This window comes from Oryctolagus cuniculus, chromosome 1 (assembly GCF_051225735.1).
Source record: "Oryctolagus cuniculus isolate XC-2025 breed Fujian yellow rabbit chromosome 1, ASM5122573v1, whole genome shotgun sequence".
In the NCBI taxonomy this organism is placed as follows: domain Eukaryota; kingdom Metazoa; phylum Chordata; class Mammalia; order Lagomorpha; family Leporidae; genus Oryctolagus; species Oryctolagus cuniculus.
Window position 1 is genome coordinate 38886280 of NC_142867.1, and position 19615 is coordinate 38905894.

A 19615-nucleotide genomic window follows, 5' to 3' on the forward strand; every position below is an offset into this window, starting at 1 on the left:
GGCATACCTTATATCCTGAGGCTTCCATGAAAATGCACATCTCAAATCTGGCTGTGGAAAGAATAATAGACAATCCTATTGCTAAAGCCACACTTCCTACAGGCAGCTTCCAGCCAGTGACTGCACAACTGAGGGCCTTTAACAGGCTTGTTCCTGTGAGCCACGGGACTCCTGATAGATGATTTTGTCTTGAGCACTCCTCACTGAACTATTCTATAATTTCACAGCAGTCCATAATGCACCTTTCTTAGTCTTCAGGCTAAGACCCTCTCCTCCCTTCTGTCCCTCACCTGTGGCTACACCTGTATTTCAGTCTCATGGCTCTGCCAGCCTCCCTCTGCTCCTCCACCATGCCTCTCACAAGCATTCCCACTAATGAATCTCGTTCATGAAGCATCCTGTATCATTGCTTCTTAGAAGATTGAATGCACACACTCCTGTAGCAGAGTTGTAAGTTTGGGGGTGAGGGGACCACATCAGAATTAGGAATTTCTTAAACATTCAGAATCCATCCACCAAGTCCTTCTGAAACCTACCATAACAGAATCAATGGGTCGAACCCTGACATTTCTACTTTTAAATTCCTCCCTGGGTGACTTCTATGAAGCCAGCCTTGCATTAATCCAAACCTTTTAGTTTCTAGTAGAGGAGAATCTGAGGAATAGGTGCATTTTTTTGAGATTTATTTATTTTATTTGAAAGAGAGAGAGATCATCCATCCACTGGTTCACTCCAGAGATGGCTACAACAGGCAATGCTGGGGCCAGACCAAAGCCTGCAACTTCTTCCAGGTCTCCTATGTGGGTGGCAGAGGCCCAAGCACTTGGGGCATCTTCTACTGCTTTCCCAGGCCATTCGCAAGGAACTGCATTGGAAATGGAGCAGCCAGGACATGAACCAGTGGCGTCACAGGCAGCGGCTTTACCCACTATGCCACAATGCCAGCCCTTTAGGTGCATATTAAATATTCTTTGAAAAAAGATCTAAAAAAATGTTGAAAAGGTTGACAAAGTTGTGTTCTTTTAAAATAAAAGGAGCAGGGTGTGCATTTGGCACAGTGCTTAAGTCACTACTTGGGATGCCTGCATCCTATATCAAAGTACCTGGGTGCAAGTCCCAGCTCTACTCTCTATTCCTACTTTCAGTGAGTGTGCACCCTGGTGCAAGGCAGGTGATAGTTCAAGTACTTGGGTCCCTGTCACCCATTTGGGAGACCCAGGTAGGGGGAGAGTTTAATAAACAGCATTTTTAGCATCTTCCTAAATATCTAACCAAATGGCCACAACTTCCCAAATGGCCAGGCCTGGGCCAGGCAAATCACAGGAGCCTGGAACTCCATCCAGGTCTCCCACAATAGCTATTTGGGCAGGATGCCTGTAAGCCATCATCCTCTCCCTTCCCAGGTACATTAGTAGGACTCCAAAGGGTGCTATACTTTGGGATGCAGGCATCCCATGTGGCAGCTTAACGCATAGCACCACAACACCTGCCCCATTTATTGTATTTAAACTCAGTAGGTATTTCTCCCAAGTTGTGTTATTATATCAGGTAAATAATATTTGGAGTGTTTTATAAAGGGCAAGGTAAACTCTTAAGTGACCAGGACTCCTCTGAGCCATTTATTTGAGGAAAGAGGAGACAGTTTTAAGCTTATAATAGGCTCTTGTTTGCCCATTCTTGCACTAGACTCTTCACCAGGAGTTCACTAGGAAGACCAGAATTTTGAAAGTGCTTTATCTTAACTTACAAGAAAAGATGGCCACCATTGATGAGTCTCCCTGTGAATTTTACATAACCCTATGAGTGTTTTCAAAAATAATCAGATTTCAACAAAATTGTAAAAAGAGGGGAAAAAAGTATTGCCATACTATGGCTGATGGGCAGAACTAGTCCAACACCTGTTTTTATTGAGACTCCTTGGAATACAGCCACATCTATTTGTTTCTGTATTACATATGGTTGCTTTCATGCTACAATGGCAGAGTTAAATGATTGCAACAGAGGCCATATGGTTCCACAAAGCTCGAAATATTTACTATCTGGCCTTTACCAGAAAAAGTTTTTTGACCCCTTTATAGAACAATTAAAGCAAATATGAACAATCCAAAAGAAAATAAACAAGTTAAGGAAATGAATAGACAACACATAGCAGAACACACTGGAATGTGCAATAAACACATGAGAAGATGCAGTTGTAGTCAGGGAAATTCAAATTGAAGCCACACTGAGATTGCATTTTGTATACATTAGGTCCACAAATATTTAAGTCTAACAGTATGAGGTATTGGTAAGATTTTTATTTTTTTGCGGAGGGACACATAAATAAGTGCAGTCACTTTTCTGAGCAACTTGGCCAACATCAAATGATGATGAGTGTACACAATCTGTGAGTCAACACTTTCATTCCTGGGCAAGCAAATGCAGGTTTATAAAGCAAATAGGCCCATTTTAGAGAAACTCTTACATGTATGAACAAGGCAAGAACAAGCACAGTTGCATTGTTAGAACACAATAGAAATAAACTTAACATTAACCAATAGGATGATTGAGTAAATACTGGGAGTGACGGTTAATTATATGTGTCAACTTGACTGGGGCAAGGAAGCCCAGATATCTGGTAAAATACTACATTTTGGTGAGTGTTCCAGTGTTTCTTGAGATTAGCATTTGAATTTGTAGATTGAATAAAGAAGATGCCCTCATCAGCGTGGGGACATTCATATTCTTCTGCCACAGGACACCAGTGTTCCTGGTTCTTAGGCCTTTAGACCCACATGGGACCTTATACCATTGACTTCCCTGCTTCTCAGGCTTTGGGGTTTGGACTGGAACTAAACCACTGCCTTTCCTGGGACTCTGCCATACAGATGCAGGTAATAGAATTTAGCATCCATAAACACATAAGCCAATTGCTCATGATAAATCTTTAGCTAGCTAGTTATCTATCTATATATGCCTTTGGTTCTGTCCCATGGCAAACTCTAACATACTGGGTGTAATTTAATACTATATAGTAATGAAAATGATTTAATATTGGCCACCTATATCACGACCATGGATAAAGCTCATAGGTTGAATGAACAAAGTTAAAGAACAGGGACTAATATTGTGGCATAGTGGGTAAGTCCTGTTGGCGGTGCTGGCATCCCGTATCAGAATGCTGACTGAGTCCTGTGTGCTCCACTGCTGATCCAGCTTCCTCGTAATGCACCTAGGAAGGCAGCAGGGAATGGCTCAAGTATTTGGGCTCCTTGCTACCCACATGGAAGGTTCAGATGGAGTTCCTGGTTCCTGGCTTCAAACTGACCCAGACCTAGCTATTGTAGCCATTTTGGGGATGAAAGATCTGTCTCTCTCTGCCTTTCAAATGAATAAGTAAATAAAGTCACAGGACAGTCTTGAATGGTATTTTTTATATATGTAAAATAATACTATATATTATTTAGGAATACGTATGAAAATAGGTATGGGAAATAATTATGAAGTAAAGTATTTCTCAGGGAGAGGAAAAAGGAAAACAATATGATTAGGGAGGGGTACAAAAGGAGTTTCAACCACAGTTTCTTGTTTTTTAAATATTTATTTTACTTATTTGAAAGGCAGAGTTAGAGAGAAGGAGAGAGAGAAAGAAACAGAGAGAGAGAGATCTTCCACTTACTGGTTCACTCCCCAGATGGCTGCAACAGTATTATTTTTAATGCTAGCACACATAATATAGCAACTATAAGAAACGGAACACTTTTGGAGACAGCATTGTGTCGTAGCAGGTAAAGCAACTGCCTGAGATGCCAGCATCCCACAGGAGCACTGGTGAATCCTGGCTGCTCCACTTAGGATCCAGGTCCCTGCTAATGCACCTGGGAAAGCAGTGGAGGATGACCCAAACACTGTACCCACCTGGGAGACCTGGATGAAGCTCCTGGCTCCTGGCTTTGGCCTGGCCAAGTCCAGACCCTTGAGACCATTTGGGGAGTGAACCGGGGGATGGAAGACCTCTCTGTCTCTGCTTCTCTCTGTAACTCTGCCTTTCAAATAAAATAAATCTTAAAAAACCAAAAACTAACACTTTAGTAGACTTTACATTTCTTTCTTCTTTATCTAAGACAACTGTTCCTGATCTTTTGTTTCGCACAAGCTGCAAATTTGAACCCTCCTTTCTTATAGGAATTAATCTGAAAGACAATAAGGAATTTCTTCAACAAAATTTAGATTTCTCCTTTCTCCAAAATCTGAATCTCTTCTTTACTTAAGTTGCCAGCTATACGATTTTATTCCTTGAAAGCAAAGAATAAAGTTCTTCAGGTGTGGCTCATGAGCCTCCTATATCCTTCTCAGTTGATGTGCAGCAAAATGCTGATTCCTGGGCTCTTAGGCAGGCCTACCAAATCAATCTGTATCTTAGATCAAGCTTTACATGAGTTTCTTATGCTCATACCTTGAAAGAAATGGATTATTTGGAAGATGCATAATTACTTACTACAGTTTATAATTGTTAGACAGCAGAAGACAGTGATATACATAGCAAGCGAAACTGTCGTCTTTCAGTGTTCAAAAAGAAAGATCTTAACAGCATCAGTTAGAGAGAAACTAACTTTGTCTCCTCACTTCACTCACCCATGAAATTTGCTAGGAACTAATAGAAATGACTTAGTGGAAGCCAGTATAAGGAATGCTCCCAGATAAGGAGCAGGGCACCCAGTTGTTCTGTGATAATCTTAGGCAGAGCACACTATCTGAGAGCCCAGATCTCTTATCTGTGGAACCAGAGTGTTGTCCACCTGCCTTCAAGTTCTCTTTCAGAAGAAACTGGAAGTGAAGGCATGTCTTCATCTATTGACTTTCTATCTTGACTCTCTATAAACTTACAGTAGTCATGTGCCCAACCTCACATTATTTTTAAGGTAAACTCCTGAATATGCTGGTGATGGAAATAGTTCTCTTTAAACTCCTAGGTCTGCCTCACCAGATGACTGTCTAGGAGAGTGACATTTTAAAACTTTTCTTGCTGTGTTCATAAAACATGTCTACAATATAGGAAATGCTACTCGAAGGCATAGCAGAACACAGGAAAAGAGGACCCCATAAAGCAATATTTGGGAGAGATAATGACTCTGTGTTTGGTGGGCCACCAGGACTCAAGGTCCAACAAAGCAGAGACCTCTGATAATTACCGAACAACAAGGTTGTCACCGGCTTCTCAAGGGTAAAAACTTAGCGCTCAGTTTTGTTGTCTGGAGAATTTGTCCCTTGCTCAGAAACATCACCTCCTTTGACCATTGCAACACTCCCGTGTTTAACGATTTTAAAGGAGTCTGCTTTGCATCGTGGACGATTGGTTGCTAAGATTTAGGCTACCAAGTGTACATTGAGATAGGTGTAAAGAACCTGGGGAAGTGCCGTGTTTTAATTTAGGGTATAACTAAGCCCCCAAGCTTTGTGTCAGATGAAGGGAAACGTTTTCCCTCCTCTTCAAAATCTTTTTTCCGTTTGCACAGCTCCCAGTGTCCTCGCCCTTTGGAACAGAGGAGAGTCATTTGAAACTTAACTGAATGCTGCAGGCAAGTTCTACTTTTCAGGTCATCCAATTTAAGAGATCTAATTTCTGCAGAGGGAAGAAAAAGAGGAGGTGGGGGAGGGAAAGAACAGAATCCTTGTCTTCCGATCTTCCTACCTTCAATCCACAACCTGCCACGCAAATCGAGCCAACTCAGGGATTTTTGCCTTCAACCACTACCACCACCACTACCTTGTCACTCACGCCCGAGACACACGCCCCTCTGGGCCCACTCTCGGCCAATGGCGGCTCCCCTCCCTGCATAGTAATGAGCTCGAGACCTTCCCGGGCCAATGGCGCTCCGGGAGAAGGGTTAGTTTTGCATGTACCTAAATGATTTGCATAACCCAGCGGCCGGGGGCTTGGGAACCGGAGCGTGCAACCCTAGAAGGGAAAAGGACGGGAAGAGCTGGAGCCGCGGCGGGGAGAGAGCGAGAAGAGTCTGGGTGTTTGTACGCGAGCCGAGGCGGGGGCTGGGACGAGGGGCCGGCATGGCTGAAGGCTGCGCTCCGCAACCTTGAAGAGCGGCAAGGCCGGGGCAAGCAGGCGGGTGCGATGGCAGCGCGCGGCCCCCGCAGCTGCGCCGGGCCGGGCGGGCTGGCCTGAGCCGCCAGAGGAGCGGGGCTGCCTCTGCGCTTCCATGGAGCAGCGGGAAGGGCGAAACTCCGGAGCGCCGCGTCCCTGCGCTGCTGCGGCTGGCTGGTGAAGGCGCCGAGCCCGCGCGAATTGCCGAGGGAGAGAGCCCCCGCGCCAGCCCGCAGGCCGGCTGCCCGGGAGCGCCGGGGGGGCGTCGGAGGGCGGCCGAGCGAGCGGCGCCCGGGAGAGGCCGGCGCGGGAGGCGGCTGCAGCAATGCCGGGCCCGCTGGGGCTGCTCTGCTTCCTCGCCCTGGGGCTGCTCGGCTCGGCCGGGCCCAGCGGCGCGGCGCCGCCTCTCTGCGCGGCGCCCTGCAGCTGCGACGGCGACCGTCGGGTGGACTGCTCCGGGAAGGGGCTGACGGCCGTGCCCGAGGGGCTCAGCGCCTTCACCCAAGCGCTGTGAGTGCGGGCGACTGGGGCGCGAGAGGGAGGCTTTGCGGGGGCCTCTGCGGGATCCGGGCCGGCCGTGCCTGTCTGCCAACCCCCAGCGCCCTAGGGACTGGGGGGCGCCGCCACCTGTGTGGGGGTGCTGGCCACTCTCTCCAGTTCTGCGTGCGTGCTTTCCAAACTTTGCGGGTGCGGTGCGAGCCGCGAGCAGCTCTCTTGCCCAGCCTTTTCCGGCTCAGTCAGCCCCCCTACACACACACACACACACACACACACACACACACACACACACCACACTCAGGTGTGTCTGGGGCCAAGGCGGCATCTGGAGACGCTTGTCCCTGGCAACCTGCTCTCGCGGGTTCCTGCTCAGCAGGGTAGGTCTCGCCACTGGTGGGGGGCCAGGGCGCCGAGAACTTGGCCTGAGTGCACACCGAGGCACGTTTTCTGGGGACTCACCTGGGGACTCCCGGGCTCCGGCACGTGTGGAGAAAAAAACACCTGCATCGCAGTCCGCGCCAGTCTCCTTTCAGTTTGGCCCCATCCACGGAGTGCGACCTGGCACCTCGGCCCGGCTCCACTCCCGGGCTCACCCACAAAGATCCAGGGTTCTGGAGCACGCAGGGAGGCCAGGAGCCAAGAACGGGGAAATGACAGGCTTGTCCTGGTGAAAATACCCCTGTCCCCAGAGAGGCCTGTCCGAAGGAATGCTGACCCCAGGTGCAGGGTGTTGGGAGAGAAAGCCCGGGAGCATGTGTTCAGCCGCTGCGCGCACTGCAGGCGCCAGGTTTCTGCTGCACCCAACCAGCGAAAACTTCTCTGAAGCTGCTTGTGTTCCGGGGAGTCACTCAAAAGGCTCGGCCACTCGAGTGCTCCCTCCTCCAACGGGAACCTGAGCGCTTAGAGGTTTCCCTCCGAAAAGAATCTGACATAGGTGCTGGAGGTGGTGTTGGCAGATGCCGCCGATAGAGGAAGAATAGGGTGAGGGAGTGCAGGGCTTGTGTGCTCTTGTTCTTGTGTTGTGTGGCCAGTGCAGCGATTACATCAGGAGCTGGGACAGGACTGTTTGCGAGAGGAAGGGAGTCAGGGAGGCCCATGGGTAAAGGGAATTTCCTTTTCCCTTATTGCTACCCAAAGGGACCTCTTAGAAATAGACAGTCTCATTAAAAGCAGTAGCAGCCCTGTGAAGAAATCCTTTCTATGCAGGCCAGGCTGTAGCTCCAGGTGGGTGGTGGCCAGGTGTTCTGCTTGCCCTCCCCGGGTGGCATTTTAGGCAGCATGGAGGCCTGTGGCCTTGGAATCTGTTTCAGTCCCCCCCTTCAGGTGTTAGGCATTTGAAGCCATTTTCCTTCAGCATGGTGAACTTTAACTTTCTCTCTCTCTCTCTCTCTCTCTCTCTCACACACACACACACACACACACATGTTAGCTTTGCAGTAAAGAGCATTTTGTTCACAAAGGGTCATTAAGTGACAATGAGGTGAGGGACTAGAAGATAGAGCCCCCCCACCTCAAAATCTTCTAGAAACATTTAGGGAATTGGTGCCAAGAGAGAGAGGTGCCTTTACCTGAACCTCTTTCAAGGCTCTCATATAATAGAGAAGCAGGATTTGAGTGTTTTGACTAGTGAGACCTTGTTTAGCAGCTTCCTTGAAATTTAGTAAACAGACTTACCTTGCCATATGAGGAAAAGAGCTTTCTTTATATTAGTACCTAAAACTGCAAAGAAATAGCACATTTTTGTGAGTGCATGCTCCTCCCTCTAGAGCACCAAGACAACTTCCTATGAGAACTCAGAAAGGGAGTGCTGTGCTGTATCTCCAACTCTGAGCTTCACGAAAGTTACTGCGAACAGATAGACACCAGTCCAGATGAGATTGCCTAGACCAGCATCAAGGCAGGCGGCACTTCCTGAGTTGCAGTGGTGAGCAAATGCGCTGTTTTCTTTGATTTGTGACCCAGAGGTAGCATGACAGTACATACCAGCCACTCCTTACTTCATCCTAATACTCCTCATCTCACCCTCAAAAGTATAAATTCCATGAGCAGCCTGCTTAAGAGTTTTCAAGGGCTGTCTGCTTGTATTTTACTCATGAGGAAACCAGTTAGTGTAGTGATTCTCCAAGCCGTGTCTGAGAAGGGGCAGGTGCTGCAGGTGTGCACACTCCAGTGGATCTTACACGATAGCTTGGCACCACCTGGAGTCTCTTTCCAAGGACGTCCAGGCTGCTCTTCCATCACAGCTGTAGTGAGTGAGCCACTGATACCAAGAAACTAATTCTCTGAGCCCTAACTTTTGATTCCCTGGTCTTCATTTCTGCAGCATATGCACCAAAGCGTGTTTAGTTAACCATAAAATTCAACATAAAAATAGAAATTAAAAAGTCAAAACTATAATTATTAATCTAAGTTCCTTATGCATCAAGGACTTGTTCATTGGTAGCACTTTCACTTCTCCATCCTACGTTGGATACCTGGGACTAACAGAGAACAGGGATTTTATTTTACGCAATTTGGAGTCCACACAGCTAGTACCCAGCAGGCATTTACAAAGCTGGAGTGAGTGAGTAAGTACGTAAGGCTTTACACTGAGGAGCAGAACTGGGATTTGGAACTCAGACACCATTCCCATGAAGGGCTGTCAAATCCAGCCTCCTCAGCACTCAGCCTTTTGTCCAGATTTGAGAAGGCCTCAGAGAGAGGGATACCTGCTTCTCCTTTAGGCTCGTTTAAACTTGTTCAGTCTAACCGTGCCTGTTACCTGCTGAAAGCTGCCTTCCCTGAGTCTGGGGACAGACTCAGATGTAATCCTCAGTGTTCTTGATGGGATTCCCACATTCACACCATTTGCTGCACCTGTAGGAATTATCTATGTTTTTGAACAGCAGTTTTCAATCTTATGTCACAATACACTGGCTTCTCACAATTTACCCTGAGATGTGTGCTAGAAGGTAATCTTACTAAATCTAGGATTCCAACATTTATTTTAACAAAGGGGTTTGAAGTTATGCCTATGTTAAGAGGTACCAGTTACATTAATCAGTTATATTCCAAGATTAGGGGAGAAAGAGATGAAGTCACAGTGGTGATGGGGAGGAGATTGTGTGTTGTCCTTTGGTGTAACCAACGATACACCTGTGAAGATTGAGATCCATAGACCTGGAGCACAAATTTTCACATCCTAGATATCCTTCGTGCCTAGTTCTAAGATTATAAAAGCTATTTCTGTGCCTTCATGAAGAGAGTAGTGGATCTGAGCCCTTAATGATAGTCCTTACCATGGCACTGAGTAATTGTGTGGCCTTGGGCAAGTCATTCCACTTTTGTGTTTGTGTGACAATTTCCTTATCTGAAAACTGAAACAATTGAATTCCGCTAGATTATCTCTAAGCTTGCCTTTTGCTTTCAGAAGTTCTCTGATTTTCTAATTCTCACGCAATTTTAGGATGACAGGTGATGATAATGTTGAGATCCTCTCATTAAAAGATCCCAGGAGAAGCAGAATCTTCTTTCAGTTGAAGTTACACAAGCCGGATTTTTACCACTCACTTGCAGGCGTCCTTCTTTGTGTTTAGAAGTGTGTGTTAGGAAATTTGCCATGGAGACTTGTTGCAGAATGCATGACTAGCTAAGGCGCTTTGCTAGGGTAGAATAGCCTTGCTTGTTTCCTGTGGGTATGGCTTAATGCTTGGAAAATAAAATCACTCTGTTTCAGTAATTTGGATACTGTACAAAAAGTTACCCAACATCCTCACTTCCACACGTAATTAGTCATAATCTCTCAAACCTTCACGGTGTGTGTATACTGTAGAGGAGCAGGTTATTGAACTTTTTATATAGGATTGATGATTACCTGGAAGGCCTTGAGGTGTTTTTTTCAAGAATCTGTTGCTTTTTCTTTTGGAAACGTCATCTCAGCTTCTCTAAGGTGTGTTTTCTCAGTATACCCTTCTCTTTTACTAGTATTGTCTGTAAGGATATTTTTATGTATCTTTAGATATTTGCTGTGTTTTCCCCCCTGCAGGTCAGGTCAGTAATCGGTAATTAAGTGTTTATTGATAGAAGAGTTTTGATATCTTTTCATTTCTGAATTATCCATAAATTTCAGGGCAAATTTAGTTTGTGTAGGGTGTGTATCCTTCCAGAGTTTTTATATCCAGGTGAACTTTGATCAAAACACAGATAATATATGAAAATCTGTAAGTATAGTTTGTTGGATAAACTAGTGAAGCACTGAATTTGAATTCTCTTTAAAAATCAGAGAGGAAAGAGGCTTCTGCAGGAATATGGAGACCAGCTCTGTCAATAATTCACAGGAGTGACCTTGAGTGAGTCACGTGCTTAACCCTTTAAGGGCTTTAGTTTCCTCATCTGGAAAACAAGGAAGTCAACAGCTCTAACTGCCAGTTGTTTTCCTTCTATTTAATTTGATTTTTGGTTTTGATGCACTTATCAGGTCCCTTGTGTCATGTTCAGTGAAGGATAGCCGTCTAACATGGGCTCGCTCATTCACCCAGCGTACTGCTCCAGTTGTCCAGTTTAATTGGGATCTTTCCATTGAATGGGGAATTCACTGTCTCAGAGCAACGATGTGCTGGTATTTCTCTTATTCTGTGATCCTTAAGGCTTGCCGTATCCAACAATATTTTATGATTACCAGTCAAACCAAGTGCTTATGCCAGTTTTGGTATCACAAGTATTTAACGTCCAGGCAGTTGGCTCTTTACATTAGAATTGTAAGGTAACATTTGACAGCTTAATCTCTTAGGAAAGATCAAAGTTTGTATTAGTAGGTGGATCCAGGCAAGTTTAGGCATTTTCTTGTCCTCTGTCAGTCTACCTCGCAGATTCTTATTTTAGTCATGTTATAATAGTGGAAAGTACTGACAGCATGCAATTATTAGTTTTGGTTTCTATTCCCCTTGGTTGTGCCTATCCTTTTATTTTCATTTTTTCTTATCAATCAGTAGTGAATATTGGGCAAGATCATGGTTATTAGTCTCTTTCCTGTTAATTTACACAAATATTAAGTAAAATGGTAAGAACTGTGTAAGTGATTCATTGAGATCTTTCTAAGACTATCTCCCACTTCTTGACTATAACAGGAAAAGATATGAATACCCATAGAAGCAGAATATTTGTTGGTGTATCTGGGGTAAAAACTGTCCTGCAAATGTGCCGTTAACTCTGAAAAAGGTAACTAGTAGAACTAAAAGTATTCTTGATAAAACAGCTGTTTCAATTTGTAAAATTTGATCTCAAGGTTTCAGGTTCAGAAATGTTTTCCAACTTATTTTTTAACCAACCTCATAGCCTTCATGTTTTGGCAATGCTAAAGTTTGTTTTCCTATATATAAAGAATATAGATAAGTCCTTTTTACCCTCAACGTTGTTCAGTGAAGTGTGAGTTCTTAAAAGCCTGATGGACGATGATATAATGCTCTAATTCTAAATACCTTAATTGAAGAAAAAAAATCTAGGGCACTTAGCAAATCGGTTCTCTTACACAATGGCTAATTTGTCTGCCTTTCTGGACATTTCTTTTGTTTCTTTAAGTACCTGATGGTCAAGCTGTATGCCAGGTGTCAGCTCTATTGTCTGAGGGTGAGTTCAAAACTGGGTTTAAAAAGTAGTCTTTGCATGAGACAGAGTCTGATTTCATAATTCATTCACATTTAATAACTTCTCACCTTTCCAAAGACTTTAGCAAGTTAGTACTTAGATATCCCTTTTAAATAGCAAGATGTAATTGTGTAGTACTGTACTTCGAATTCACCACCCTAAATATTTGTGACTAAACTTTGTATATGGCTGGGCTATTTTTAGCAAGATTCTTAAAGTACACTGAAGTATTCTGTGTCATGTCCAGGCAATTAAAATTCTGAATGTTTGGGTTGGTTATTTTTAGTCCCTAACACATACTTTTATCCTATTACGTATTTTAATTGTCAAAAAAGCCCACTTAACCAGGTCCTCCCCCACCACAAGATTTGGCATGATGTCTCTGTTATTTTAAATGCAAATGATTTGGGTCCAGGAATGCCTTTATAATAATCTAGGTTCAAGAAGTGAACTTTTTTTTTTTTTAAGTATATTTCTTCACTTTCTTTACTGAAAGGCCCTATGGAAAGACCACTGAACAACACTCCTGGGATAACTTGTTGTCCTATAGAATATAAGAATATCTTTATAAGGAAATGTAAGCCATAGATATTTTGGGAGGCAGCTGGACCAAGATGGGGCATACGTTTGGTTTCCAGACTGCTCTGTTGTCTGTGCGAGTGAGAAAACTTATGGAGGGAGCATATGTATTATATTCTATGACATTTGGTGACTCTTGTCCTTAAAATTTGATTTATATATAAATATTCTGAATCAGGTTAAGTAAAAGGCTGTATAAGCCCCCCTACCTGGTTGTTTTGATTTCTATTTTTACACTAGAAGAAACATGACTAATTTTTTTTTGTAAGAGATTTAAAAAATAACATTGACTATTGAAAGAATGAAAATCTCATTACACTCTGACACCAAAATATTTTTGGTACTGTATTTGAATGGGAGTGTAGAATCCAGCGTCCACAAAAATGGTGACTTCGAGTCTCCCCAGCCCCTTATATTTTTAAAGTGCTATTTGGGGAAATTTTCCTTCCCCAGAAAAGTGATATATATTTGGCAGGAAGATGGCTGCTTTACCTTGGAGCTGTACTGGGCTTGGCTAAGGAATGTGTCTAGGATTGCTTTGGGTCTCCCTTCTCGATTTCCCTCAGGCCTTCACACTCCTAGTGTAACCCCCAAGGTAATTCAGTGCAAATGGTGATGTAGAACCTCCCCCCAAGAGCTTGATTAGAGCTGCTTGCCTATAAAGGGAGATGAGTTTTATAATTCTCACTGTCTTCCCATTTCTGGTTTTGAAGGTGCAGTTTGGGAGGAGGTGTGCTTCTAAGTTGGCAGTCTCTTCTCTGAAACCCCAGGGATGGGGCTATGATGTTACTTTCTGGGTTTTTCCCGTTTCCCTAAGGGCTAAGCTGCGTACTTAGAAAGAAACTATATGGATTATACACAAAGGGCTTGGCACACAGGATATTTTAAGGAGAGAGATCCCTGGTTGACACTGTTCTAGAATGACATGCTTTCTATGTACAGACCATCTCAAAGTGGCTTTCTTGCAGAATTCTCCAGAGAATGGGAGAGTACTGCCTCTCCTCTAATGACCTAAAGCCTATCAAGTCTTCTTCCCAGTAGTTGGGGGAGGGAAAATAATGCCAGCTGTGGACCTTTAGGTTTCTTAACGTCTTTGAAGGCTGTCCTGCACTCTTCAGTCTTCTAGTTCAGGTGCTAAATGAATCAGATTTTTGCATTTTCTAAATGTGGTGATTGCCCTTTGTCAAGCTTTCGTTACTTTTATTTTATTTTATTTTTTTAAAGATTTATTTGAAAGGCAGAGTTACAGAGAGGCAGAGGCAGAGAGAGAGAGAGGTCTTCCATTTGCTGGTTCACTCCCTAGATGGCTGCAATGGCTGGAACTGTGTGATCCGAAGCCAGGAGCTGGGAGCTGCTTTCAGATCCCCCACGCAGGTGCAGGGGCCAGAGGACTTGGGCCATCTTCTACTGCTTTCTCAGGCCACAGCCGAGAGCTGGATCAGAAGAGGAGCAGCTGAGACTTGAACCGGTGCCCCTGTGGGATGCTAGCACTGCAGGTGGCCGCTTTACTGGCTACACCACAGTGCTAGCCCCCAAGCTTTCTTTAGCTCACATAAGTTGAAATAGACACAGAATTCACATAAATTTCATCTGAGTTCATAAGAAGGGAATATTGAATGAATTGTTTTTACAACATTTATTTTTTTGAAATTTCAGGGGGTGGGGGAGGGAGAGAGAGAGAGAGGAGAGAGAGAATCCAGTGGTTCACTCCCCACATGGCAGCAACAGCCAAGGCTGGGCCAGGTTGAAGCCAGGAAACAGGAATGCCACCCAGGTCTCTTATGTAGCTTTCAGTAATCCAAACACCCTAAGCCATCTTAGGCTGCCTCCCAGGCATACTAGCAGGGAGCTGGATCAGAAGCAGAGTAGCAGGACTCCGATATATTGAATGAATTTAAACATTTCAAATATTTTAGTGCTGAATTTCTACAGTTACACATGAGTTTACTGTTACTTAGCTGTTTGTCATAACCCCAGCTTCCGTCTTTTCTGTGTTGCTTCTGTTCATCTCATTTGTTGTTGTTGTTGTTGTTTTTTTTGTATCTTAACATTTTCCTATAAAGAAAAATTTTGGTTGGCCTTGTGTTTTCCGGGATCATTTGGAGTTCATGGTCATGTTATCCAGTTTTTTATGCCACTATCAACTCTCTGGTCTTCTTTTATAAGGATATTTTTAATAACATTTTCATTTTATGAAAAAAAAATGATTTTTTTTAACTTGTGGCTCATGGAATCAAGGCCCCCACATTCAAGAGCGCATTCTAGATATTGGGTGAGTCACTTCACCACTTTGGACCTTAAATTTCATATCTGCAAAAAGAAGGTGCTCGCTTTATCTTCAGGGTCACACCTAGGGATCTTTTTTCAGCATGAGCTCTTTGAGTAACACTGAATGAGGACCCAGGACCCGATGTGTCGTTTCTTTTGAGAGTGACTAAGTATTTATATATGTACATTACCACTTTGTGATTTAGAATTCTAAGTCCTATTTCTTTTATCCTTTGAATTCATGTCAGGTCCAAAATCTATTGTAGTCTTCACAGGTGAACCACTGTGCTAATGGAAAATGGCTATTCAACTGGCAGATTTTCCTTTCAGAAATCCATAAAGATCCTGGTGGAGAAGCATGAGGTGAAAAATATGTATTATTTCATATGTTCATGGAAATATGTATTATCAAGATAGCATACATGGATTTAAATTTTTTGTACCAAAATAAACTTACCTGTAATTCGATTTCTCACAAATGTTTTCAATCCCCTTGTGTTTTTCCATGAAGATACCTTCGTATCAGTGGTACTCCTCCCCTTCCACCAAGCAAGCCTGGTGGTGTGGAGGAGCAGTTTCTGTGGGGGAAAGCAGTGGGGGGAGATCCTATTCTCTTGCCTTGGGGCTTGATTCTGCTTTCTTGAGATAGTTGGTCAAGTATTAGGGTGCTGTCCCAAAGGGAGAATAGTGTATTTTCAGGCCAAATTAAAGACATGTGACCTTTGCTCATGATATCCCTGCCCTTTAAAGATAGTTCCAGTGTAATCTTTGGGTACGAATTTTCTACTTCTAGATTCTGGCATACTGAAGATTTTCATTAAACAAGCTCCTTGGGAAGCCTTACTTGTACTTTCAGACTTTGGAATACTTAGGACTCCACCAATAGTGCTCTTCAGGAATTCTCATGCCCATGGGCGCCAGCAGTTCTTGGTTCATTCTGTCCTTCCTTGTTGGGGATGGGTAGGACTTTCTCAAGGCTGACAACTTGCCTACATGTTTTGTTTCTAGAAATAATTATATTAGATACCTTTTTAAGTCCTTTAAAAGTGATATTTTATTGGTTATTAGATACCTATATATTTTTTATACTCGAGATTATTTTATAGGTAAAAAGGGATGTTATGTTAAAAGTAAATTTTAGAACTAAGTAATTTCTTTAGAATGTTTCATTTTTCTAAAAGGTACAGTTGACTCTTTCTCGGATACTCCCTTCTCTGGGTTTTGATTCAGATCTGATTTGAAAATGAATTCTACAGCTCAGCCAGCAGCCAACACATTCAGTTGTGCTCACTCAAAACCTGAATAGGCTGAGTGTCTCAAATACAGTTGTGCATTTTCTATCCTCTCTTTCTTTTAAAAAAAGGAGGGGGGGATGTTTTTCCCATTACTGTCTTGACATCTGCCTGGTTACACATGAATAGCTTGACCCAGTCCCTCAGCGGGGAGACTACCGTGGCCTTGCTTTCAATAGCCATGTCACTGACAAAGAAAACATATGGAATATTTCATTCCTATCCTTTGCAAACAGAGTCTGGGACTGTGAGGGCATACAGCAGAAGGCTTCCTACTTCATGGTAGGTTGGCACATTTGCACGTTAACCACAGGCTGTGCTGTCAGTAATCAAACTGTTTTCCAAAGCCCCATTACATTCTGTGGAAAGGAAATCCTCCGTTTTGGATAAATCAATTTCTAATATCAGTTTGAATTAAGTCTGTGTGGCATGCTTCCAAGGTAGGATTTCCTACTGAACCATATATATTCATCAAAGGGCGTGTGTGTGTGTGTGTGTGTGCGCGCGCACGCGCGCGCGCGCGCACACAGGGCATTTGGTTTCTGCTTTTGCAGACTTGGTATGTAATGTGTGTTGGGAATGCAGATGCTTGATTCCCAGTAGAACATGCCTTGAGGACTGTCTGCCTTTATGTTTATCTTCTTGTCAGTTCACAGAAAGAGATCAATTGATCTTTCTCATGCTAGCCAAACACTGCTGCATTGACTGGGAAATGTTTCTGCTGTCTAGTACCCGCTTTCTACTTGGGGGCTTGATTTCAATTCAGCTAGCATTAAAGGGCTTTGGTTTTTGGCATCTGAATCTATGGTGTGGAGGCTTGTTGGCAGGTGTGACGAGAGACGGCCAAGAACATGGAAAACAGTGGTAAGTTAATTCCTATCTTTCTCAGGTCTTATTCTGTTTTCAAAAACTTACCCTTTGTATTACCTTGGCTGAGGTAGCATTCTGTTAGGAGAAAAAAAAATCCCAAACCTATGACATTCAAAGGTGAGAATAGTCATAATTCTGGTGGAGAAAATAGTGACATCCATTTCATCAGGACCCTTTCTAATGCTGAAGTTTCCCCAGCCTGAGTGTCTTCTTTTATTATATATATTATATATATGAGCTAGTTTTGACCAGGGTTGGTTTATCTAAAAGGAATTGATCTGTTGATTATTTTATCCCAGATACAGCCAAATATTTATATGTATATGTAAATCTTATCTAGAAGCCATTTATTTATTTATTTATTTTTGACAGGCAGAGTGGACAGTGAGAGAGAGAAACAGAGAGAAAGGTCTTCCTTTGCCGTTGGTTCACCCTCCAATGGCCGCCACGGCCGGCGCGCTGCAGCAGGCGCACCGCGCTGATCCAATGGCAGGAGCCAGGTGCTTCTCCTGGTCTCCCATGCGTGTGCAGGGCCCAAGTACTTGGGCCAACCTCCACTGCACTCCCTGGCCACAGCAGAGAGCTGGCCTGGAAGAGGGGCAACCGGGACAGAATCCGGCACCCAGACCGGGACTAGAACCTGGTGTGCCAGCGCCGCTAGGCGGAGGATTAGCCTAGTGAGCTGCGGCGCCGGCTGATTTCTTTATTTAAAAAATTATCTTTTCATCTACTTTAAAAGCAGAGTGATAGCGATGGAGAGAAAAAGAGAGAGAGGGAAATCCTCTATCCGCCATCTGCTGATTTATCCCTCAAATGCTCTTAAGAGCCAGGGCTGGGCTAGACAAAAGTCAGGAGTCCAGAACTCCATCTGGGACCCAAGTGCCTGAGCTGTCATCTGTTGGATCCCAAGATGCATCAGTAGGAACCTGGATTGGAAGTAGAGCAGCCAGGACTCAAATTCATACTTTGACATGGGATGAGGGCATGCCAAGCAAAGACCCAGTCCACTACCATAATAACTGCCCCAGAAGGCGTTTTTGATGGTTCATGATATCAGTATCGAATATAAGATGTATAACTTTATGCTAGTAGAAGTTATCATCTTTCATATTTTCTCATTACTTCTTTTTATAATTCTTTATTATAATAGATTCTCTTTGAATTTATTGGCTCTTGAAATGTTAAATTTTTAAATTTTTGTTTTATGGTCCTTCACAAAAGGATCTACATAGGTTCCCTCTTTTTCTGTTTTTGTTTTTTTTTTTTTTTTTTCCTTAGTGCTACTATATTTTTATCCTGGAATGAAGGATTTCATCTTGAATGTTCTATCTTCATTTTGTTGACCACCTAACTGAAATATGCCATATGGTAGAATCTCAGATGCTGTATGGTGAGTATAAGGAGCCAGGCATGAAAGACAACCTTCTGTTTCATTCAATTTGTAAGACATTCTAGTAGAGGCAAAACTATGTAACATAAGAGACCTAGGGTAGAAAATACTTCAGCACTGGCCGGCAGCTGGAGGTAGGAAGAAGTATTAACTACAAAGGGACACAAGAAGATTTGGGAAAGTGATGAAAATAGTTTAGACCTCATCAGTGGTGATGGCCACAGGATTGTGTACATTTCAAAACTCAGAACAGTACACTAAAAACAGTGAAATTTACAGTGGAGAGGTTTGGAGGTTTTTTTCCCCTGTGATTCATAATTAGGATCATCACCCTGACAACTGCTGAACTTTTGAGATTCTGAGTGGCATTTGAGAGCCTACCATGTTGTTGGGTATTTCAGTAAGTGACACTCATTTTGAATGCTGAGGAGTATCCCATTGTGTGGATATATGAGGGTACCTCAAAAAGTCCATGGAAAATGCAATGAAAAGATAAGTTTATTTTGGTACAAAAGATTTCTGAAATCCATGCATATGAACAGTCTTTTCAAAAGTTCATGAAAAATGAGTATTATGAAAAAAGAAATGGCATAGATTTCAATTTATTTGCACCAACTAAACTTAGCTTTTAATTCTATTTTTCCATGAACTTTTGGAAGTAACCTCCTACTACAATTTGTTTATTCCCCAGTTGAGAGAAATTTGCCTTGTTTCTAGTTGTTTGCAGTCACAAATAAAATCGCTATGAGTATTCCCATAGTGAATTGAGGGGTGGGATTTTAGTGCCGCTTGGGGTGCCTGCATCTCATAACAGAGTGCCTGGGTTCGAGTCTGAGATCTCTTCCCAATTCCAGTTTCCTACTTATGTGCACCCTGGGAGGCAGCATGTGATGGCTCAAGTAATTGGGTTCCTACCACAACTGTGGGTTCTTGACTTGTGGCTTTGGCCTGACTCAGCTCTGTCACAGTCATTTGAAAAGCGAAGCAGCGGAGAGATCTCCCTCCCTCTCCCTCCCT

At 43.5% G+C, this 19615-nt stretch overlaps 1 protein-coding gene and 1 long non-coding RNA gene across 4 annotated transcripts in view; one reads left to right on the top strand and one right to left on the bottom strand.

The window, feature by feature from the left end:
• Window positions 1-7397, bottom strand: part of LOC103351120 (uncharacterized) — a 219544-nt gene extending 212147 nt beyond the window's left edge. The window contains exon 1 of one of the 2 annotated variants that reach the window (XR_011387953.2): window positions 7037-7397. This is a non-coding gene — a long non-coding RNA (uncharacterized LOC103351120). The remainder of the gene's footprint in view (window positions 1-7036) is intronic. The other variant, XR_016218149.1, reaches the window with a different exon arrangement.
• LGR4 (leucine rich repeat containing G protein-coupled receptor 4) overlaps window positions 5945-19615 on the top strand; it is a 121688-nt gene continuing 108017 nt past the window's right edge. Inside the window, exon 1 of one of the 2 annotated variants that reach the window (XM_002709023.6) lies at window positions 5945-6589. In XM_002709023.6, coding sequence (XP_002709069.2) covers window positions 6405-6589 — 185 coding nt within the window. In that variant the 5' untranslated portion in view covers window positions 5945-6404. The remainder of the gene's footprint in view (window positions 6590-19615) is intronic. The other variant, XM_017345627.4, reaches the window with a different exon arrangement.